Source organism: Ceratotherium simum, chromosome 18 (assembly GCF_057802395.1).
Source record: "Ceratotherium simum simum isolate JZ-2026a chromosome 18, ASM5780239v1, whole genome shotgun sequence".
NCBI lineage: Eukaryota > Metazoa > Chordata > Mammalia > Perissodactyla > Rhinocerotidae > Ceratotherium > Ceratotherium simum.
Genome location: NC_141917.1, coordinates 48,529,979 through 48,555,722, shown reverse-complemented (window position 1 = coordinate 48,555,722; position 25,744 = coordinate 48,529,979). Strand labels below are relative to the sequence as shown.

At 34.0% G+C, this 25,744-nt stretch overlaps 1 protein-coding gene across 3 annotated transcripts in view; it reads right to left on the bottom strand.

Moving 5' to 3' along the window:
- IPO11 (importin 11) overlaps nt 1–25,744 on the bottom strand; it is a 220,664-nt gene that overhangs the window by 121,130 nt on the left and 73,790 nt on the right. For all 3 annotated transcript variants that reach the window (XM_087443318.1, XM_087443317.1, XM_087443319.1), the window contains 3 exons: nt 20,816–20,929; nt 12,460–12,575; nt 4,300–4,376 (listed from right to left, as the gene is read on the bottom strand). In XM_087443318.1, the coding sequence (XP_087299444.1) occupies nt 4,300–4,376; nt 12,460–12,575; nt 20,816–20,929 (307 nt within the window). The remainder of the gene's footprint in view (nt 1–4,299; nt 4,377–12,459; nt 12,576–20,815; nt 20,930–25,744) is intronic.

Sequence of the window (25,744 nt, the reverse complement as noted above, 5' to 3'; positions counted from 1 at the left end):
ATGAGTTCCTAATGAGACAGTGAGGAAAAATTCTTGTCTGGCCCCAGTATCAGAAGAAGCTGTACTTCAACATTTATTTTCAGACTTTCAATAATTTAAGTCAAATGTTCTCAACGAGGGGCAATTCTACTCCCTAGGGGACATCTGGCAATGTCTGGAACTTTGGTTGTTACAACTGGCATCTAGTGGGTTAAGGCTAAGGATGCTATTACGCTTACTACAATGCACTGGACAGCCCCTCACAACAAAGAACTACCTGGTCCGAAATGTCAATAGTGTCCAGACTGAAAACCCCTAATTTAAGTGGACAAGTTTTTCTTGCACAGACTGTGACTGAGCTCTGAGGCAAATCTGTGGCCCATCGAAGTATCTAGTTACTGTGTGCATATATGATTTATATCTATTAGTTTAATCATAATTTATACTCCGCTCCTCTTTTTCTCTATTCTTTTGCTCCCTTTTTTTTTTTTGTGAGGAAGATTAGCCTTGAGCTAACACCCGTGACCATCTTGCACTACTTTATATGGGACGCCACCACAGCATGGCTTGACAAGTGGCTTCGGTCTGTGCCCAGGATCCAAACCTGCGAACCCCAGGCCGCCTAAGCGGAGTGCGCAAACTTAACTGTTACACTTAAAAGGGCCGGCCCCTTTTGCTCCTATTTTTAATTTGTACTTTCATGTTACATTTTATTTATTCTTTTAAGTTTCTATAAAGGGGACAAGGAGAATAAATTATTGAATTACATTATAGAGATTCAATAGGAATCTATTTATGTTTAACCATACTATTTAATGTTTATCTTTAGAAATGCCATTATAATAGTTTATTCTTTTATTTCAAATTCTGATGAAATACAAAGGCTAAAATGTATAAGATAGCCTACAGCATCATGAAGGCAGGTGGGAAAAGTTCCTTCCAAATTAGATAAGACTTGACCAACAGAAAAATTTTATTGGTCAAGGAACATTAGTTTGGCATTCCCAACAACGTGGACAAGAGCCAGTCAGATGTTTATCTTTTAAGTGATGAGAATACTGAGTAAACTAACACTATAAAATAGATTTAAAGGACTTTAAAAACAAGCCCTTAGAACTAAATATTAGAATTACTTTTAGATAAAGCCTCTGGTCCTACCTAAAATATCTCTGGTTCTACTTACATTTAGGGAAAAGAATATGAAATGAATTTTAGCCTTGGATTTATTCACACTTAATTAACATATACTAAAACTAATTAACTTAAAACATCTTAAAGTGTTCAATATTGTTGGTATTATGTATTTTAAATGAAAACAAGAAACTTTCTGTCAGTAGCTTTATTTCTACTCAGAAAAAAATAATAGCATCATATTCATTAAATAAATTTTTAAAACATCACTGATCTAGGGGCCGGCCCGGTGGCACAAGCGGTTGGGTGTGCGCGCTCCACTGCGGCGGCCCGGGGTTCACCGGTTTGGATCCCGGGTACGCACTGACGCACTGCTTGGCAAGCCATGCTGTGGCGGCGTCCCATATAAAGTGGAGGAAGATGGGCACGGATGTTAGCCCAGGGCCAATCTTCCTCAGCAAAAAAAAAAAAAAAAAAAAAAGGAGGATTGGCAGATGTTAGCACAGGGCTGATCTTCCTCACAAAAAAAATAAATAAATAATAATAATAAAAATCACTGATCTAATATGTTTTCGCTAATAAGAAAAGTTAGTATTCATTTTGATCTATATTTTTAAATGATTAAAATAAATATTCTGGCTATGTTGAAAAATAAATTTTCAAGCTCATCTGAAAGAATGTATAGGCAAAAAGCTACATGTCAAACAATATTAATTAGTTGTGTGAAACTCAAAAATAAATCCTGAAGTCAACTGAATAATAAATATTGAAAAAATAATACTGAAGTCAAGGTAAACTAAACATGCACAGATACAATTTGTAAACAGAATTTCTTCATATTATTGAAGCAAAAATACATACCACAATGCATAAAACAAATTACATATAAATTTTTTTGTTTTGAAAGACAAAAGTAGGAAATATGTAATTCGATAGCACCCATATCATCTACATTCATCAACACTATTTATAAAACAGAATTTTTTAAATCTTTGAAACTTAAATAAGTTTAAATCAAATATCAATTTTCACAAGGATGAAATTTCACTAGTTTTTGATTCAGTTAAGTAACAAATCCCACAGAGCCAGTGGTTAGGTATTTTTTCTTTTAAAATAGCATAATGTTAATAGTAATAGTAAAAGTAATACACATAATTGCAAAACACTTAAAGAGTACTTACATGTGCCAGACATTGTTCTAAACACATAAAAGTCCTTATTGATTTGTAAGGACTATGCATCAACTACAAAGCTTTCTGTGGTAAAACTGTACTATAATACTTACATAAATCTACACTCAAAATAGTGTCATAAAGGTTATAGTAGGGTTAGTCATATGCTTTTTGTTTAAGTTCTTCTTCCTGGCTACCACTCTTCTCTCCCACATTGTAAAGGCCAGGCATGCTGCATTTGGGGTGGAATACAAAGGTGAAGTGAAATCACTGTGTGCCGTCATCCAGCTGTAAAAATGGCTGAATCCTGTTCATGACAAAGTCGACAATGGGTCTGGTTGAGGTTTCCTTTCTTAGGTCAAGTATAAAGAAGCACTGTGGATTACCCAGAATGGCACTGTATGTGGTCTCCAACCTAGGAAGAACAGAACTCAAGGGCCTTCACTAGAGAGTAAAGGGAAGTGAAAAGGACATTTCCCATTCTCTTTCTCTCTCATGTTTTAAAGACAGACAAAACTTTTCCTAGGAGTCTAGCAATAAGTGACTGGTCTGTTGCCACTGTCTTCATCTTTGGGAATTTTTTTCCATAATTTTATGGGGATGCTAGATGATAAATAGCAAATGGCTCTTCGTTAGGAAATAGAGGGTATTTTGGTATTATTGAGATCTCATCTATTCTGAAGAATTGAATAGAACAGAAAAACTCAAAAACATGAAAGACTAATTACATTATCCAACTACCATGGTCAACAAGCAAATGAAAAGAGATATTTTTTTTATCAGTTATACTTGTGATTTAGTCCACATTTGTTGATACTGTCAAAGAGTGAGTCTACTTTTCCAGTGTATCGTTATAGTTCAGTAATATTTTTGCCTCTAATAAAACTACTCACTATAAATAAGTTCTCAGAAAAAATAGTCTTCAGATATTGCCATAATAAGTATGCCTTTTTCCTAGTATTTTCCTACATAAATACCCTCTCCTGACAATATTAAACTATTCAGTTACTATAACTAAAGTTCTAAGGAAGAAACTAAAGATGCTTCATGAATGAGTCTTAAAGAATGGGGACTCTGATGGAAAAAACTTAATAATTTTCACATTTGATAAATAAATGATTTTTAAAAATAGTGTTTTGCATATTGAAAAAGAATCAAAGGGCCAGTAAATAGCACTGTATACAATGAGTTTAAATGTGAATCTGCACTGGTAAAATCTCTCACAAAACAACAACTCTATAAACAAAATATTATTTTTTAAAATTTAAGATGTTACATGCTTGTGAATGGTAGCTGATATGTAACAGAAAAGTACTGATTTTTTAATTATTAATTATCATCAGAATACATGTTCAGATTGGCAAAAAAGACTCTAACTAGATCTCATCCAAGGTGCCTTAATGAGCAGCTCACTCCTAGCACAGTGTCCAAGTTCTCTAGTTTCATGTGCCAAAAGTGTTGCTTCAAAATCAAAGCTTCATGATTTCACAGCTCAAACATAACACTTCAACAAACAACAAATATGATTTTCTATTATTTAATAATCTTCTTTTTGGTAGTTCCCTAGCTAAATCAGAAATACATACAGAGCTCACTCGTGAACTACTGACAGCACCAAGTCATTTTGTAAAAGAAGCTGGATAAAACCATGGTATACAGAAGCAGTTTTACAATACAGTCTTTTAAATACCTTATAGAACTACTATCAAACATAGCAATTTTACTAGGCAAAGTTCAAATCTAATTAGTAATTAGTTTCCTAAGAATAAACTGTTTTTATTTAGTAATATAAATAAAAATTAAAATATAGTAAATTTAGTGTTTGCTCTTTAATAAGCAGAAATGGTTCTAATTTTGTTATATAGAAAAAAATCTAGAAATTATTAAAACATTATCTAACTTATTTGTCAATATCAGGGACTTTATAAAAACAAAAGGTATAATGTAAAGTCACCTTTAATTGCCAAAATTATGGTTGCATTCAAAAACAGTAGGAAGTTTATGCTTTAATACGTACCAAGAAGTGGTGACATATTCTGAAATATACGAAGCAACTCTGGTGTAATACATGGGCTGTTTTCCAAAGTCACTAACCTAGGAAGAAAAAAACATGATTAAATCACTTTCCATAACCATTAAAACTATCAACAATGCAACCTAAATATAAAAAAACTGTGCCATCCAAAGGAAGAAAAATGGACAATACAGAAACTTATAAAAATTATCTTTCTAGGAAAAAAATTACCAAATTCATTAAAATTAAAAACCTATCTATAAACCATATAATATTATTTCTATATACATAGCAAAAATAGTTAGGAAAGTAACCACATACTAATATATTTATAATAATAAAATTATAATGATAAAGCGAAAGCATGATTTTTATAGATTGGTCAAGGAGAGATAAAAATTATTTTGTTTTTATTTTCTTGATATATTCTTCTGTCACATGTAATTGACATGTCCCTTCAGTGAGACACTGGGCTAATTAATTAGTAAAACAACTTATGTTAAATGTTTAATAAATACGAACTTAGTAAAACAATAAATATGAACAAAGGCCATTTACAAGCCAATCTCACTCACAGTATTAGCAATTTAAAATATTCAATGTATAAAAAATAAAATATATGTGGGTTGCAGTTTATTACAGAAGCATGCAGTTGGTTTACCTCCTCACCACTCCCCCACCCGCCAAAGAAGTTAAAGGAGAAAAAAACATGATTGTCGCAACAGACGCAAGAAAAAAGTGACAAGGAATCCTATTCAAAAATCTAACATTCACTATAAAAAGTCTTATCTGATTACACACAGAAAGGAACTTCCATAACTTTATAAGAGAGTACCTACCAAACACTCACAGAAAACACACCTTGTGATGATATGTTGAAACTATTCTCTGGAAAAAACAGAAACACGCCTCAAAGAACATTCCCTGTTACCTCGCCTATCTTGACATCTATTGAGTGTATGTACGGGGGGCCTCTCACATGATATGCCAAGTAAGTTAATAAAAGATACATGGGTAGGAGAGGAAAAAGTTAAATAGTCTTTATTTACAGAAGATATAACTGATAGAAAAGAAAGAAAGAAAGAATTCATAGACAAATTATTCAAATTACTAAGACAGTTCAGCAAGGTCGCTGAATATAGCAATAAAATCAATTAAATTTCTATACATCAAAACAAATACTCAAGATTTAAACGGATATTATAAGAGTCATAAATAACAAAAGTCTAACATCATAAAGATGTCAGTTCTCTCTAAACAGTTATACAGAATCAATAAAACTTTAATTCAAATCCCTATAGGGTTTTCCCTGAAAATTAGCCAAGCTGATTCTCAAATTATTTGGAAGGCAAATGACCAAGACAAGAAATTTCTCAAGAAAACAAAAAAGTACGGGGAGTGGGGGGAGATACTTGCTTTACCAGATATTATGACTAACTAAAAAAACCACTGTAATTAGTATCACAAACAGAATAGAAAGCACAAAAAACAGACCTTTTCATACATGACAGATGAGGTTCCAAAGGTAAGTAAGGAATGGTTGGACTACTCAGTCTTTGGTGGTGAGATGCTGGACCTCTACCTCACACAAAATTCAGAAATTAATTCCAGGACTTACACGACAACAGTAAGGCTTTACTTTACAAGATGTCAGGAGAACATTTTTGTGGCTTTAGGTTAGAGAAACATTAAAGGAAAAGACAGATAAATATGACTACATTAAAGTTAAAAATTACTGTGTATCAAAAGATGCTTCAAAAAAGTTAAAATATAAGTCACATACGGGAGAAAATTGTTTGCAATATATGTAACTGACAAAGGAGTAGCATCTAAAGGAATAATATCCAAAAGAAGACAATAAGAGAAAAATGGACAGAACACATGAACACAAGCATTTCACAGAAGATACAAAAATTGGCAACAAACTTGACTATAAAAAATATAAAAAGATAACCAACTTGACTAGTAATCAAGAAAATGTAAATTATAACCAAAACATGGTACAATTTCATCATATTAGCAGAATTTTATGTCTAACATACCACATACTGGCAAAGCCAGAGAACAGTGGGAATTCTTGCACGCTGCTGACAAGAGTGCAAGTTGATATAATCACTTTGCAAGATAATTATTATCTAGTAAAACTGAATATGTAAATATGTATATACCTATGACCTAGCAATTCCATTTCTAGACAGAAATGCCTATAGCGCATAAGGTCTCATACATTTGCACTAAGAGTCTCGTACAAGAATGTTCATAGTTGCATTATTTGAACATCAAACCAAATGGCAAATGAGTAAATGAATTGTTACATTCACACCATTAAACCCATCAACATAGATGAATCTCAAAACAGAGAGCAAAAAAGCAAGTTAGAACACATGATACGATTTATATAAAGTTAAAATATATTGTTTAGAGATAAACACACATGTGATTTTAAAAACATTACAACACAAGAAAGAAAACCAAGGAATGAAAACAAAAAAAATGGTACAATGGATTATCCTTGGCATGGAAGCAGCATTCAACAAACATGCTTCACAGGCATTCTTACTGTTCCATTTCTTAACCAGGGTATAGAAAATGGATTTTCATTTTTTATAAGTTATAAATAATTACAAACAATATGAGCTCCATATTATTTTGTATCTATAAACTATTTCACAAATTTTAAATGACTAAAATCAGAGAGGTGGGGTGAGGGGAACACAGGAAAACCCAGCCATCCCCAAAATGGAGTACTTCCCACGCGCACAAGTAATGATATCTCTAGACATCTTACCCTGATCAACAATAACAGGATTTGATTCAATTTTTAAAGAATAAAAATTCAAGAAAGGTAAAAAAATTTTATCCTATTCAGCTTTAAAATAAACATGAAACCAAAAGAAAAACTACAATCCAGTCATGGGATTTCACTGAGAAAAGAACTGAAGGGCATATTCTAAATACCAGAAGATGTTTAAAAAACGCTTCGTCAATGGGTCCAGATGAAGCTTATCTCTGAAGTTCGTTCCTTCCCTCCCACAGTCATTCTCTTAGTGAAAAAGGCCAGTCAGGTCATTGTCACTCTCACTTCCTATGGTACTTTCCACAGTATAAACCAGGCTATTCAAAAAAGGAAAAAATCTTGAAGAATTTAAACTACTTAAAAACAAAAGGAGACAGTATGTAACTCCAGATTAAACAAAGACTTGGAAAGAATAGGAAGTGAGGCAAATAAAGTCAAAGCACTGAAGTCTTTACCATCAAGCAAAGGGGAAAGTTACTATTGTAATGAATAATTAGACAAAGCTATATGTACCAACATCTTTAACTACAGAAATGTAAAATTTAACGTAAACCCTTCCACAAAAAAATAGAAAAGAGAGTATAAAGTAAAAAGACAGACATATTAATTCAACCAATAAATGTAAGAACATCAAAATTCTTTTGAAGTAAAGCATCTTTAGTTAGGTTAAAATACAAAATATAAAAATTTGCTCTGTATAGAAGACATAACTAAATTTTAAACAGAAAGGCTAAAATGTAAAAGATGAGCAAAGACAGTTAAGTCAAATTTAAAAATAAATCATATGACAATATTAATATCAGATAAAATTTAAATGCAAAAGAATTAAAAGATGGAAAATTAATCACAACATACATATATTACATCCACATGATGCTTCATGAAAATATTATAAATTTTAAATACTATAGTTTATTTCTTAAATCTTTTAACAATACACAAAACTACCAAAATTTTGTGCAGTGAATAATGTTTTTTTAAAACTTACGGATCAAAACTCATAGAAATAAAAAGGGGACACTGACAAAAAGAAAACTGAATGGGATATTTTAAGAAATCAGTGTAAAGATGAAAAGGCAAAACAATAATGTGAACTATACAACCTACAAGTTAAAAAATATATATATAAAAGTCTGCATCATTACTATTTATGTGAATATATTAAAAAATAGAGCCTATAAGAAGTCATTAAAATTCATATTAAGTTTTAAAAAATTATACAAGTGACATGTTGTATTTACAATGCAATAAATCCAGACCTGAACCATATAGCTTGATATCGGCAAAAAATCAACGATGTTGGGTCAAAGAAGTCATTTAAAAAACTGTAATCATTATACATCAAGACTAAAGGGAAATAGGTAGTTACACTTCAAAACAAATCCACAAATTTAAATATTTTAGCACTTTAGAAAAACCAAGGTAATAAATAACCATTTGTCTTATGGTTTTAAGAAAATACACCCACAACTAAGTGTAGGAAGTAAAAAATCTGAAGCAGAAATTAAGTAATGAAAAGATAGAAACAGAATTCATAAATCTAACATGTAATTCTTTCATATTACTAAAAAAACTCTAATAAATGTACTTTAAAAAGAGATAAAATGGGCCGGCCCTGTGGCTTAGCGGTTAAGTGCGCACGCTCCGCTGCTGGCGGCCTGGGGTTCGGATCCCGGGCGCGCACTGACGCACTGCTACTCCGGCCATGCTGAGGCTGCGTCCCATATACAGCAACTAGAAGGATGTGCAGTTATGACATACAACTATCTACTGGGGCTTTGGGGGAAAAATAAATAAATAAAAAAATTATAAAAAAAAAGATAAAATAAAAATAGCAGAGATAAAACAAATGTCTATAAGTGTTTTAATAACACCTTAAGGGACTAAGTGCTGAAATGAACAGACATCAAAAATCAAAACCAAAACAATATGTATAAACTAACAACTAAGAAACAATCTAAGAATGTTATCAAACTGACTGACTCCTCGGCCCCTGCGATGAGTCCATTTTCAGTTCCCTTTATTATTGAATTTTCAAATATCAAAAGAATAGATAGTTACTATATTACAGAGACCATTCCAGTATGAAGAAAATTATTTTTAAAAACTGGTAAATTGGTAAAACAAATATAACCCTAATATGAAATCAGATAGTATCATAAAATGTGGATTATAGATCCAACTCAATAAGTAGAGGAAAAGATAAAATTAGATAACATACTAGAAAACATAATTGTACAATATATTAAATGTATAATTCACCCTACAAAGTAAAGTTTATCTCGAGTCAACATTTTTTTAAAGAGAGTTTTTAAAAAAGGATAAAATCTCCTGAGTAGATGGCAAATATCAACCAAATTAGTCTTTTTTTAAATAATGAAGAACATATTACATTTAATGGTATACAGCTGATGCTGGTTGTTGACCAGTATCCACTACCCCATTTTATTTCCTTAAAAAAAACTGTTCATGAAAGGTCTTTTGTTCAAATTCTGTTTAAAAATATTTTATACTATTACGTTTATATTAGGAAAGAAGAAAGACTAAAAATTACTGAGATAAATCTTAGAATGTAGGTTAAATAACAAAGAAAAACAAACTTAAAGCAAGTAGGAAGAGGAGATAAATATAAGAGCAGAAATTAAGAAATACGAAACAAACATGCAACAAAGAGAATTAAAGCCAAAGGCTGGTTCTTGGAGAAGACTAATAACATTAACAAATCTCTAGCAAGATGGATCAAGGGGGGGGTGGGGGGGGGATCACATAATCTGTCTGAAGTTTCACTTTGTACACACGACCATAAGCATCAACTGATACTGGTTATCCCCAGTAAGTTCAAATTTCCAATCTCCAAGATAACTATTTTATACCTTTGCTCTCATATCTTGCATACATTCCTACTCCAGCCCATAACAGCTGATGACTATGCTTCACATTTTGTTGAGAAAACAGAGGCTATGAGATGGAACACCTTCCTAGCTCATTCCTCTATAATAGAACTTCATCTTCCTGCACCCAGTTAAATTAAGTATCCCTGCTGTTTAAAAAAAAAATCGACCCCTCAACTTGCACTGAAGCTCATCCCTTCTTGCATCCTTCAATTATCTCACTTTCTCTCGAGCCTCACCCATCCCTCTAGACCTCACATTCCCCACACCAGCCAGCTGTTGCCCCATTTCCACACTCCTCTTCATAGTAAAAGTTCTCAAACAAGTTGTCAGTGCTCACAGTCCGTACTTAACTTCCGATTCATGCTTCAACCTACTCCAATTCTAACTTGTGTTCTTTTACTCCACTGAAACGCCTCCTATCATCTCCATGTGGCCAAATTCACCACTCTGTACTACTGTTACTAGGACGATCAGCAACATTTGACCTAGCTGACTACTTCTCTTTTAGGAAATATTCTCTCTTGGCTTGGTTTTCCTCCCACAACAGTAGACAGCTCTTCTTTGTCATCTCTGACGGCTCCTCATGTGACCTCAAAACATTATAAGTTCTTTAGGATTCTGCCCCAAGCAGAACGTTCTCTATTTGCCCTTCTCTTCCTAGGCAATCTCATCAATTCTCAGGCTTTAAGTGTCTTATACAAAGTGCTAACCACTTTACAAACACCATCTCATCCTTAGGACAGTTCTGTGAAGTACAAATTATTTTTCCTCATTTTACAGATAAGGAAACTGAGGCTCACAGAAGATGATTACGAAACTAATGCAGTGGTATTATGGGATTGACACCCATAGCTGATTCCAAATATGAGTTCTAACCCACTAAGAAAAATATATGAAGAAATGTGTACCTTGATTCTTTAAAGAATCTTGGATATTAATAAATTTTAAAAATGTATTGTAATGATTTTGTTTACATATAACTAAAGGCTAAGAAAAAAGAAATTACCATTAACAGAGCAATGTACTTTTATTATTACCTGTTCATGTAATCCTTAAAAAATTTATACACCTTTAATAAACACATTAATATACGAAGTCTTTAATCCTGGTAAGTATCTGAGTCTGTCTCTTTACTATAGCTAATGTTTTTAATTTTCCTAATAATCAACATCATATAATATCTACATGTTTACAGGCAGAGATTAATGTTCTATTTTGTAATCTAGAGTAGGGGTTGGCAAACTACTGTTCATGGGCCAAATCCAAACCATGTCCTATTTCTGTAAGTGATGTTTTATTGGAACACACCCATGTCCATTTGTTTACTTATTATCTATGACTGCTTTGGTGCTAAAACAGCAGAGCTGAATAGTTAGGACAGAAAGTGCCTAGCCCAGGAAGCCTGAAGTATTTTCCATCTGCTCCTTTACAGAAAAAGTTTACCAACCTATAATCTAGAGTAATCCATCCTGTACAAATAAAAATACATGAACATAAAAGGTTCTAACACATGCTAACTTACAATCAAACCGTCCAGAAGTCATTTAAATTCAAACACAACTTAGAAAAGAATATAAAGAACACAAATTGTAAACTAATATCTACCTAGTTAATGTTTTAAAATCATCCATCTAGTATTCTGATATAGATCATTAATTTATAATTTGCCCCAAAGACAATTTCTAAGAATCAAAAAACTGTTAATTCCAAGACATCTAAACAAAACTAAGGAAAGAAGAACAGAAGGACAGACGGACACCACAAACGTTAATTTTTTTCTGTGGTTAATTTCTGTGATTTGCTTTTTTTATTCCAACAGTCAGTTTATATATTGGAATTTTTAAACCTTTCCTGTATTATAAACTACATCTTAAATAAAGATTGGCCCTACAGAAAACTGCCGCCATCAGGAAGATAAGCTTCATAAAGCAAAAGAATGTTCTAGTACAGTTCCTTACAGTTTGTGGCACTAAGCTGCCACAGAAACAGGATGTTCTTTTTTCACTTCTTAACACTATATACTACTTACTCAATAAAATAATAAGTCAAGACTAATAGCACTAACATTTGGGGCTGAGGTATAATATCTCAGTACTTACTGGGTAACGTAGTAAGAGGTTGAAAAATAACTCCTCAACATCCCCCAAAACGTCTCATTTAACACACTGGAAGTTTTAAGTGAATTTTTAGTTTTGAAAATTTATCAAGATCCCCATATTCCAAATTCAAAAAGATGAAACACAGCTGAGTTCTTACTGAAATATCCTCTTTAACTTTGATTATTATAAGCCTACACTGAGTGAAAGCTGCCAAGAAAAGATGGAGTTACCCAATTCGGGGAAACTGATCTTGTTTTTGTTTTTAAATGCTGAATTTTTAAGCCCTGTTACATGACCTTTGCTTTATTGGAATGAGAGTAGGGAAGACCAGGAAAAAAAAGTAAGACCCATGGTATTAAGATTTTCCTCTTACCATAATTCTAAACCATCTTCCAGAAGATAAACATGTGGAGGCTGGGAAACATCTGTACTCAGTTGAATAACTGGGAGCAGGAAAGGGTACAGGTTCTTGCTGTCTGCTCCTAATCCCTATGGGAAGTATAAATAAAACTTAACATAAGACACTCTAAGGTCCCACACCCCACCAAAAAATCACCTATCATATAAAAAAGCCCTAAAACCAACTTACAAAAAATAAATCAATCAGATTTTTAAAGAATGGTCCTAATTATAACCACTACTAAAATAAAGTTAGTTCTGTTCACAATTGGAAAGTAGCAAAAAATATTATTCAATTGCCTAATGGTAATAAAACTATATACACCGAGGCTACACACATCGGTTCATTTTAAGAGATTCCACATGTAAATATTTATTTTCCCCTCTCTGATTACTGAAGAGGTGTTAGTGATATATTAAATTCTATAAATGATCTCACCTAAATAATCTAAAATGAACCCAACCTAAATGTCCATCAGCAAGATAATTAAATTATAGTACATTCATATTCTAGGATACTGAGTAGCCATGAGAAAGGATTAGGCATGGAATGAAAACAACCTCAAAAATAAATACAAATTGGGGGCCAGCACAGTGGTATAGTGGTTAAGCATTCGCGCTCCACTTCGGCGGCCTGGGGTTCGTGGGTTCAGATCCCAGGCACAGACTTACACACTGCTCATCAAGCCATGCTGTGGCGGCATACAAAATAGAGAAACACTGACATAGACGTTAGCCCAGGGACAATCTTCCTCAAGCGAAAAGAGGAAGATTGGCAACACATGTTAGCTCAGGGCCAATCTTCCTCACCAAAAAAAAATAAACAAAACAAAAAAATACAAATGGGATTAAAAAAGTGCAAAAGTGTGTATAACAACCCCACATACCAAAGAATTTTTTTAAATAGCTATATGTCTATACGCAGATATATGCATAAAAATGTTTCTTGGGAGCAAATAGGAAAAACTGTTTAATACCAGTTAAATATAGGAAGGGGAAAAGAATGTTGGAAGGGGATAAAAGGAGAATTTTTGGTTTTTTTGCTTTTTTGAAAACTTTTTAAAAAATACGTACATGTTATTTTTTCAATTAATTTTTGCTAATATTTTTAATGAGCCAAGAATACAAAGATGGAGGAAGAAGAGGGAGTTTTATTTAAAATTCTAGTCTGGCTAATTATTGCCTTATGGAGGTTGACTTACTGTATCACACTAAATCTAAGCACATGGAAAGAAAAGAAAAAAGACAAAAAGTCAATTTCTAATCCATAATAATCTCTATAATCTGATAAACACAGAAAGGAAACCAAATAAACTATCAAACACCTCCTGACAGGAAATAATTCAAATGTCAATATAGTTTATAGCAAATTACAGTGCAACAAAATATGTATTTATTCCCCTTTTGATGACATATATACTAAACTCTATTTTTATCAGTGGGGCATAGATACTTCAGTAGAAATACATAAAGCTTATCTTTAAATATGTTAAGCATAAGTTTGACCCTATCTATAACTAAAAATCAGTTGCAAGACCTTATTAAAGATTTTTCCAAAGGAAGAGAATTATAAAAATGTCACATTTAATAAAGTAGTACTTTGGGCCTTAAAATTCAGTTAAATTTCACTCTCAATAACTCAATCTTTAACAGAACAAAAAAGAAAGAACATTAGGAAAAACCAGTCAAGTTCATTTTGATTATCAAGTAGACTTAAAATTTCCTAGAAAAATTAGAATCTATCTACTTAGTGTATATCCCACAGAGCACAGTACGCTAGCAGTAGCAAAACTAAAGTAAGCAACTTCTAAACACAGAAGACTCCCTCAAACCCTAAAGAGATTCCCCTTTGTAATCTAGTGGCCTGAAGAATGTATCCAATCCCAGATATGCAGCTTTAAGTAAATCTGAACATTCTTTCAGCCCATAGTTATAACTACAAGACACTGTCTACAATAGTATGAAATAACTACAGTTATAACAAGACATTGTCTACAATACTATGAAAGCTCAAAAATAAATTCATCAGTTATTAATAAAATTATCAGAAATGGTTAAAAGGAGAAAAACCATATTGCACTATAATTACATAAGACGTAAGGGAAGTTAGGTGAAGGGTACAAGGGAGTATCTCTGTACTATCTTTGCAATTGCCTGTGAACATATAATTTTTTTTTTAAGTTAAGGGGGAAAAAAAGAATAACACTCTCTAAAAACTGGGATTTATCAGGGTACTGTCTTTGGCTCTCTTCTTATGTCCCACACACATGCTGATAATGTCTAACTCTATTATCTCCAACCCAAATCTCTGAACTCCAGACTCTCCGAATGACTACAGTACATCATTACCCAGAAGGCATCTCAAACTCTTAAGTCTACTACTGAACCAACTCACTGTCTTCCTAAAAAACAGTTCCTCTTCCTGCATTTCCTGACCCAAGGAACATGAACCACTATCTATCTAGTGATAAGTCATATTGCAATCACCTCCTGGTTCCTCTTCCTCTTCACCTCACATCTAAACAATCCTTAATTCTCTCTCTCTAATATTTTTCAAATTTTTCCCTTCAGGTAATCATCTCTTTCATGGTTAACAGAAGAGCCTCCCAACTACTTTCCTTTAGTTTTACTCCATTCCAAACCAATGTCCCCACTGGTGCCCTGATTATCTTCCTTAAATAAAAATGTTAACACTCCTTCCTCTGAACTTCAAGAGATGTTCTTCATGCCTTCCTGACTAGGTCCCTACACCCAAGCTCTGTATTCTACGTTCCAGGCATATCAAACAACTCAGTATCAGAAATCACTGTGTTAACATCTGGAGAAGGCTTGCAGATTTAACACATGTATCTACTACTATTCTCTCCCAAGATCCACTAAAAGGATATAAGAAGATTTGTTTTTAAAGACCTAAAACCATAAATATAAAGACAGCATAAGAAGAGATAAAAGCAACTCATTTTTGGAAGCTGGAAAAAAAGACAAGTGGTAACTGACAGCAGACTCAGAAAACCAAAGCTCAAAGTCAACAGTGAAAAAAGAGCAAGAAGCAACTTGATTTACATTACAGAAACTCTGAAAGACTCAGGAACTGACAGCACCAGGTCTTTTGGGAAGGGGGAAGTTGAAGGGGAGATATTCAAAATACGAGGACCTTTAGAAGGTGTTTAAAAAGCAGTTTGATGCCAAGATTTCATCAATGTGCAGAAACAGCCCAACAAGTGGCCCTCCCCTGAACCAGCATTTTCTGGTAAGGTAAAACAAATGGTCTCAAGACAGGGAGAGATCAGGTAACCAAGAGCAGGGATACTATATGAAATAGGGAGATGTAATATGTAACAGGCAGGAGACTGAAGGATCTTTCACCGAGGAAAGATCTCAAAAACATGGAACGTTCCCCTACAAAATAACCCAGCTAGATCATCTGAATGGAAAAATCCAGTCAACATGCCTCATATACACACTCAAACCTTCCAACCAGCTTTTTAGTGCCCACACTTAAATTTAAACAGACAAAATGTTGATATAGTTCTTGAAGTTGGGTGATGGTTAACTAAGGATTCATTATACTATTCTTCCTTCTTTTGTGTATACTTCAAATTTTTCACACACACAAAAATAGGCAAACAAGGATAAAGAGATACAATTAAAATATCTAATATGAAAAATAGAGAACAAAACAAACAAATAGAAAAGAGCACCTTGAAGGAAACAGAAACCATGTAGAGAGATAAAAGTTTGGGAAAATATATTATTGACATCCTTGGTAGAATAAAAGAAAACATTGCATTCATGAAACAAAAATGAAATGCTGTAAAATGATTACTCAACAAAACAAAACAGAATTCATAGACATTATAGCAGGAAAGAAAAACTCATTAGAAAGGTTGAAAGATAAAGTTGAGAAAATTCCCCAGAAAGAAGAGCAACATGACAAAGAGAAGAAAAAGCAGAAAAGACTAGTACGAAAAAAAATAGAGGACTGGTTCATTCATCTTTTATCTAAGTGATAAGAAGTTCAGACAGAAACAAAAAAAAGAACATGAAGGGAAAGAAATAATCTATAAAATACAATAAAGTTACCTAGAACCGAAGAACATGAGTTTCCAATTTGAAATATCCACCAAGTATCCAGAACACTGGGATGAAAATACACCTACATCATCATAAAATTGAAAACAGGAACACAAAGATCATACAAGTTGCCAAGGAGGGGAAGGAGGGATGATGTATTCAAGAATCAGGAATTAAAATGGCTCCGGGTTTCTAAGTGCAACTCTGGAAAGCTAAAGGACAAAGAAAAAAATGTCTCTAAAATTTTTAAGGAAAATCTAGAATTCTATACCCAATCATACTATTAATCAATGTGAAAACACAATAAAGACACTTTCACACATGCAAAATCTCAAAAAAATTGACCTCTCTTGTATCTTTTGCAGAATGCCACTAGCATCCTCCAAAATTCTCCATCAGAAAAAGGAGGTAAAACAAGCAAGAAGACAGGTACAGACAATAGGCATCCCACAGACAGGACAGGCAAGAAGAATCCTTTTGATGACAGTGAAGGGTATCCAGTTATAACAGCCGTGCACAAGCATAGAGTAAAACCGGTCCAGATTAAAGCACATAAGAATCTTCCAGATATCAAGATGATGAAAGTAACAAGATACCTGATGTGTCTGAACATACTGAGGAAACATTTAGATAATAGGTGAGGAGTATGGGTTCAATTACATAGAAAATTAAATGTAGTAGGCAGAATCCTAAGAAGACCACCTATGGTTCCTGGCCCTAGGGTATACACACCATTCCCCAGTGATTCAACCAAACATTAATCTAGATACTACTCTGAAGAAATTTTTTTTTTGGTGAGAAAGATTTACTCTGAGCTAAAATCTGTTGCCAAGCTCCCTCTTTTTTTTTTTTTTTTCCTTGAGGAAGACTAGCCCTGAGCTGACATCTGTGCCAATCTTCCTCTATTTTGTATGTGGGTCACCGCCACAGAATGGCTTGACAAGTGGTGTAGTTCCGTGCCTAGGATCCCACCTGCGAACCCAGGCCGCCAAAGCAGAGCGCAACAGACCCAAGCACTACACCAAGGGGCCGGCCCCCTGTGAACAAATTTTACAGATATGATTAAGGTCCCATATCAAGTGACCTTAAGATAGGAAAAGTATCCAATTAGGCCTGACCTAATCACATGAGCTCTTCAAGAGAGTTTTCTCTGGCTAGCTGCATAGAGGAAGTCGGAGATTCAAAGCCTCAGGGAATCTGACATATGAGAATTTCTCCTCTGCTAACACTGAAGATGATGGGGGTCAAGTCTCAAAGAATGTGGCTGGACTCTAGATAGTCTGAGAGATGCCCCAGCTGACAGTCAAAAAGTAAATTGAGATCTCAGTCCTACATATCAAGGAACTGATTTCTGCCAACAAGCTGAGTGAGTATGGAAACAGATTTTCCCCCAAAGCCTCCAAGGCAGAGCTTAGCCTGGAACACACCTCCATTTCAGCCTGTCAGATCCTGATCAAAGAGTACAAACATGGTGTGCTGGACCTCTGACTTACAGACCTATGAGTTAATAAATGGATGTTATTTTAAGCCACTAAGTTTAACATAATTTGTTACACAGTAAGGTAAAATATAAACTAAAAAAATTATTAATACATGAGTGGAGATCAGAGGCATGGTTGCACAAGAAAGAAAATTAAACATAACATAATGATACATATGCATTTAATAGCCTTTATATAGTCACACAAATAAAAACACTAAATAGTGACTTAACAAACTATAATGTAACTATATGGGGAGGATGGGGGAACAGGAGTCACATAAAGGGGAATGAAAGAATAATCTTCATCTTCTATACAAGGAAGTCAAGAGATAACGTCTACAATGCTTAGATCAAGAATGAACAACATAAGTATGTTACTTAGAGCTAAAGAGATAAAAAGCCTAAAAGATGGGCTCTAAGTGTTGAAACTGGATTCCTCCACCAAATAGGAACTGGAGATACTGCTACTTTTCATAAAAAGTCTTCAAGAACTGACTCCTTAACCTATCCATATGTAAAACTGATCAATATATAAACCCAAAACAAGAAACAAAAAGTACCACATTCTCTCATGCCTAGGGGGCTTTACACATGCTGGCCCACTTGTTTAAAATATCCTTACCATTCTCATCCCTGAACCACCATCTCATTAACACCTCTTGTTTAGCACTATTTAACACCAACACTATTTGGGTACCACCTCTGTCAGGAAGCCTTCCCTGATATCCCACCTCACCCTCAAGTCTGAGATAGGTAACACACAATGTGCCCCCACAACACCGTGTTCTTATTGCTAAAAGAGCACTTAACTGTTTAGTCTTCTCCTAGACAGCCACATTCACAAAGAGCTTGCCCTATTCATTTCTGTATCCCAGTACCAAATACCACATATTGCACATTGCAGGTGTTCAAAAACTATTTATTGTATGAATAAATGCTTACTCCCACTGAGAACATCTACTGCAGATTAGAAAGTTTCAGTCATTAATCCCCTCCCCAGTCAGAGACTACCAGTCTGGGTTCCCAGAATTTAAAAACAAAAATGTATAAATACTTACACTAGTATTTGCCTGTGAAATTTTAAAAGTCAAAAGATGGCAGTGTTTTGCATGAAAGGAAACTTACCAATAACCCTTAGTACAATCTTCTCAAATGACTGAAAAACTTATTTTAAGCTACACTCTCAGTTTTAATATTAAACATTATATGCTTTCTCCAAAAAGAGTGGATAATTACTTGGCTGGAATCTTGCACCCTTGGCCTACAAATACACAGGGTACGTAGGTGTCATGATTAAAGGAAAAGGCCCTATACACTCCAAACATTCCATGTAAGTTACTCTGGCCTCCTAAGATTTCCTGAGGTAACACTACTGAAGAGACACAGAAGCTGGGTTTTTTTCACACTTCCCTCATAAAACTCTCAAATTGAGTCTAAAAACACATTTTGGCAGAGATGTAATGCAAAAGGTATAGATATCACTCTGTTCTGTCACTTATGAGAGCAATCTCAGGCTAGTCACTAACCTTCTCTTGGCCTTGGTACCCTCATCTATAAAAGGGATATAATCTTTCAGGATAAACATAAGAATTAAAGGGTAAACAGGAAGAACTGCTAAGCCAGATACTCATTAAAAATAAAAAGAAAGTGCTTTTAAAAAAATTTTGTATCACTACTCTTCTATCTAAAACCGCCTTAGACAGAAATTTGGAACTATAAAATTCATCCTTAAATATTTACTGAAAGAATGAGTTTAGGGCCGGCCCCGTGGCTTTGTGGTTAAGTGCGCGCGCTCCGATGCTGGTGGCCCGGGTTCGGATCCCGGGCGCGCACCGAGGCACCACTTCTCCGTCCATCCTGGGGCCGAGTCCCACATACAGCAACTAGAAGGATGTGCAGCTGTGACATACAACTATCTACTGGGGCTTTGGGGGGAAAAATAAATAAATAAAATCTTTAAAAAAAAAAAAAAAAAAAAAGAATGAGTTTACCCTTCAAAAAAGTATCAGGGTACCTGAGAAAGGTTTTTTTAAAACTAATATTAGAAAGTTATTTTTTTTTTTTAACTTATTAGAACATTTTAGAGTAGTAATTCTTAATTTAGAGAGAGATCTCTCTATGGGAAAATCTATCAAACTTTGGGTCAAGGGCAGTACAAATCACTTGAGCATCCCTGCACCCAGATGTTCTGAGTCTTGGTGTTAGGCTCCGCCCTCTCTATACTGTCATCGTCAGACTATAATTCACTACAACAGTTCAAATGAGAACTACAGTCCCGTTCTCTCTCTCTCAAGTTTTAGGTTCTGCTCTACCTGCTGCACATCCCAATACCTCAAGGTTAAGATGTCTATAATCAAATTCACTCCTCCTCTCAAAAGCAACTCACCTATTATCCTGCCTTCCCCATTTATGAAAGGGAAAATTTTTATTTTAAATCAAGAAAAAAGAATGAAAATGGAGAGTACATTTATGTAGAAAAGCCCTGAATACCAAGGACACTGCACGCAAGGACTGCACAAATCAGGAGTCTACCATCACTGGACCACGAAACCTGATGAAAGAACTCATCTTTAAAAAGGAGAGAATATCTTTCAGATGTCAAAAAATGTCCAACGTAAACAGACAGAAGGTGTTTTTAAAACTGTTTAGATCACACATGAAAGAGACAAAATGTAAGGCCTTTCACTACCATTAATATAAATCACATGAAAACAATGAAAAATTTTAAAGAAGAAAAAATACTAAACTAAGAAACTGTGCAGAAGTAACTTACCTGAACAAGATGAATAAGTGTTGTGAGAATAGCACATCTCAACATATTGTGTTCTTCACTCTGCTTCCAAAGAAGAGGCAAATACTGTACCAAACATCCAACATACGGTCGTATCTATCACAACAGAAGTAGGGGAAGCAAAAGAATTGTATTAGTAAAGAAGGCGACTTACTTCAAGAAACAATGACAGACTTATTAAGTGCCAGGCAGCAAATATTTAATACTTACTAGATGTACTGTGTTAAGCATATATCCTTTTAAAGATAAATTAGACATTACATAGAGAGACAGAGCTTTATGGTAAATATTTTTAAACAATTTTAAACAAGTACCAAATTTACTGCATGAAATAAAATTTAGTGATACAAAACAACATACTGAGGCTAGTTATTTCTTTAGAGTTTAATAGAAAATGCTGTTATATCCTGGTTCTTTTTAATAAAACAGCTTACTTAACTGGAAATTATACCGTTTTAAAAAGAATCAGCATTTACTCATTCATTCAACAATTATCTGATAGCATCTTCCAAATATCAGGCCCTGAGGACAAGGCACTGGAAAGAAAAGGATGTGAAGGCAGACACTCAAATCCTTACGATGATAAGGATAGTGCAATGGTACAGTGGAAACACAGGACAAGAAAATCCTTTTCCAAGGATAAAACTGTTAAGCCCACTATGGATGAAGTTAACCAGTTTTAAAAATACACCCTAAAGCACAGCACAGCTTGACAGTGAGTTTCTTGGAAAATACAATGAATCTACACCGAAGCTGAAAAGCACTCCAGCTCTAGGCTTACAGTCACAGTATTGGGAATTGCTCTGATGAGAGCACCCTTGGTAATAAAAGAGAAATACTAGACCTTCACAGCTTCAACACTATTTCAATCACACAGATTAAAATAAGAAACTGCTCCCAGAAAGAGTGAGAGTTTCTTTATTCTGCTTAGAAAACATCATACACTAAAAGGGCAGCAAAAAAACTGTAGGATTTGTTCCCCCTGCGTGGGGTGGGGGGGCACAGAAAGATAAGAAGTTAAATATTTGCCCACATATTTCAGTGAGATAAAGCTGAATAAATATTAAAAGACTCTTTACTTATTATATATTACCTTATTTTCAGATTTTGAATCATACTATTACAATAGATATTTATTGAGCACTTAATTTTGCTAAGTGCTCTATCTCAAAGATCACTCCAATTAGCTTATGAAAGCAGACAAATTAACATGTAAAAACACAGGTTTCAAAGTACCTAACTCATTCATACTCAATTAAAAACGGCATATAACAGCCTGTTCTACTGATAAGAAAAATAAACTGGTTTTAGTTTTAAACAAATAGAATATTTTCCAAAGAATGGCAGAAAGGAAGTATATGCTATGAATTATAGATACAGCAGGTAATAAAACCAAAGTAATCAGTTACATTTGAAAGTCATAAAATATTTATAACCCAATCTTAGCTGCTCCTTAGAATGTATGATATTCTAAATTAAAATTAATGCTTCAAAAACACTATCTCAAAAATCACCCAGTCACTGTTGCCAAAAAGGGCTGAGGATTAGAAAACAGAGTGATGACACGAGAACCAAACACATTCCCTTAGGGTAGGAGGAGGGAGGTTAAAAAATACATTATAGGGGCACCTGAGGAAATCTGAATACGGACTTGATATCAGACAATAGCACTGCATCAATGTTAAGTTCCCGAGTCTAATCATGGTCATGATTAAGAACAAGAAGTCTAATATTTTGGGATGAAATGTCATGATGTTTGTAACTAAAATTCAAATGCTTAAATTAAAAAAAATCTGTATATGCACACACATAAAAAAAGAGCAAGTGTGGTAAAACGTTAGTAACTGAACTAGATGAAGGATATATGGGTGGTGATTTATTGCAATTTTTCTGTATATTTGAAATTTTTCAATAAAAAGACGTGAAAGAAAAAATATTGTCCATATTTCCAAAAATGATTATAATGGGGTTTTTTGGTAGACCAATATCAATTATTTGCATAACATTTAAAAACCACATGGAACTAAGAATGTTTCATAGACTTCAGGCTAAATAATAACCCTATAAGAGAAACTGAACAATCAACATAACACAATTGAGATGAAAAAGTATACCAAATGTACTCTTCTTTTGGCACCTCTACGCCAAAACAAAAAAACAAAAAAGACAAACAGAATTTGGGGAAGTATTACAAGTATTCCAGTCTTATGAGTTAGTTCATCACATAAGGGAGATATCCACTTTCATTCGTAACTCATTACTGAAAACATGTGAAAAGCAAATATGTGACACTCTAACAAATGCTTTAACAGGGTTCTATCCATAGGGGGTTTTGAAAAATAAATCCCTAAAGACAACTCATCTCTTAGATAACATTTTCAACAGAATATTTAATATTTCACACAGGCACCTTAATTTTGTTCTTCTCCTTCAGAAATGCGTCAAGACCATCTGCCTGACATCACACCTGATGACTACATATTTTTTCTGACTATGTATTTATGGGATCCCTGCACTGGAATAATTTAATTATAGGTTTTCAGCCACTTTTTTAAAAAGCAGAGGAAATATAATCTTCAAATAATTGCACGCTATGGTATAAAGATGATGACTTCACTGAAACTTCAAAATTAAACTATTATGTGTCAGAAAGCAGTGTTTTAAGATGGCTCAAAATGTTTGCAACCTAATGGACAAAAATCAAATTTAGTATATGACCGATAGTTGAAGGATATATAAATAACAGTGTTGTTCAAAGGTTAACATAGGAAAAAGTTAAAAGAATCAGACTACTGAAAGCATTTTTCATAATCATTTCCTATCTGAGTTCTGAAAGCAAAAAGTACTACTGGTAACTATATCTTATTGTTATTTATTGAGGACATAGTCATCTGAGCTGCTTAGGCTATTTGTGTTCTGAAAGATGCGTATGGATAGAAACAAAAGCATTTTTAGATTTACTAAGCAAGAGGAATTTCAAATTTTTGGAGAAAAACGTTTAGTTAGAGGTTTGGGGAGATGCAGGTAAGAAAATTCATTTCTACAAAAAAAAAAAAAATCTTCTTGAAGAAATTTCCATTAGCCAGATAATATCTAAATAAGATTATTTAAAAAATGGCAAAATCTTGTTTCTATAATCAATTTTTTTAAACAAACAATAATTTATTGCAATTGTATAGTGATCTAAAGCATACTGAACATTTGCAATAATTTCATACTCACCAAAGCTTATGAGTTACGTGAGCTCAGAATTATCTCTACCATTTTATACATGAGGACACAAGGTTAAAGACCAGCCCAAACTAAGCAGCAGAACAGGGACTTGAAATGAGTTTAAAATACAGTTTCAATGACCAAACTCTCTCAATGTTGTTTATAAACCAATATCAAAATGAAATGCTGTAAGTAACGTAATAAGAACCCCAAGTGCTAAGAAAATTGTAAAATATTACTACTTTTAGACACCAGAACCCAGATTTCCGCAAAATGATTAATGGTTACTCAAAACTGCCAGTGGAGTTGCATAATGTTGAGTTTGAATCCTGGTAATGCCACTAACATGTCTGAACTTCAACAAGTTCCTTCAAGTCTCAAATTGTTTGAGATAATAAATTCTAGACACCATCCAAAGATTTTTGTGAGGATTAAATGAGATACATATGCAAATCACGTGGCACAGAAGTTGGTAACTTGTCCTTACTCAATAATTGATAGCAATTCTTATCAACTGCTTTAGAATTAATAAACAGGCTCAAGGCACTGGAATTCACCAACAGACCCAGGAGCAAGACTCCAAGTCTGTGGATTCAAACTCAGTCATCTTTCCCTAATACTTCAACAGATTTACTTGAGTGCTTTTCAAACAAGAATACGCAGTGGTGAACTAGGATATAAGAAATTACAGGATAATTACAGGGTGCTTTCCTGGATTACCAATTTTTCAGAAAGATTAGGAATGACAGGGGAACTTGAATAACTGTTAAATAATAATTTAACTGTTAAGAACTTTACATATCATTTTAATATTAATCCAAACATGAATATAATGTGGATTAAACTGCAAAACACACTTACTTTTTTAAGGTATAAATAACAGATTTGTGTGAATATTCGCATTTGCTGACAGACACTTATGGCTATACACTCACACTGATTTTTAAGAAGTATTATTAAGTATAAACTGGATCTGCTAAGAGGTATAAAATTCTGCTTTCTAAGGAGCCAGCCTGGTGGTGTACTGGTTAAGTTCCCATGCTACACTTCGGCGGCCAGGGTTTGCTAGTTCAGATCCCGGGCACAGACCTACACACCAATCGTCAAGCCATGCTGTCGCAGCGTCCCACATACAAAATTGAGGAAGATGGGCACAGATGTTAGCTCAGCAACAATCTTCCTCAAGCGAAAAGAAGACGACTGGCAACGGATGTTAGCTCAGGGCCAATCTTCCCCACAAAAAAAAACATTCTGCTTTCTAAACACCTCTACATTGCTGATCCAATGTTTTAACTTTAATTTTCTTGTCATTTTTTAACAACTCGAGTATAAATGCCAATTTTGAATAATACATAACCAAAATGACAACCTATAAGTTAGAAGCATTTTAATGAATGTTTTAACTTTTAAACAACATAGATAGGGCTGGCCCCATGGCTTAGCGGTTAAGTGCGCGCGCTCCAATGCTGGCGGCCCGGGTTCGGATCCCGGGCGCACACTGACGCACCGCTTCTCTGGCCATGCTGAGGCCGCGTCCCACATACAGCAACTAGAAGGATGTGCAACTATGACATATAACTATCTACTGGGGCTTTGGGGGAAAAAAAAATAAAAAAAATTTAAATAAAAATAAAAATAAACAATATAGATAAAGCAAAGATTAATGAATTCCACATATACTCTACTTACCTCTCTGAC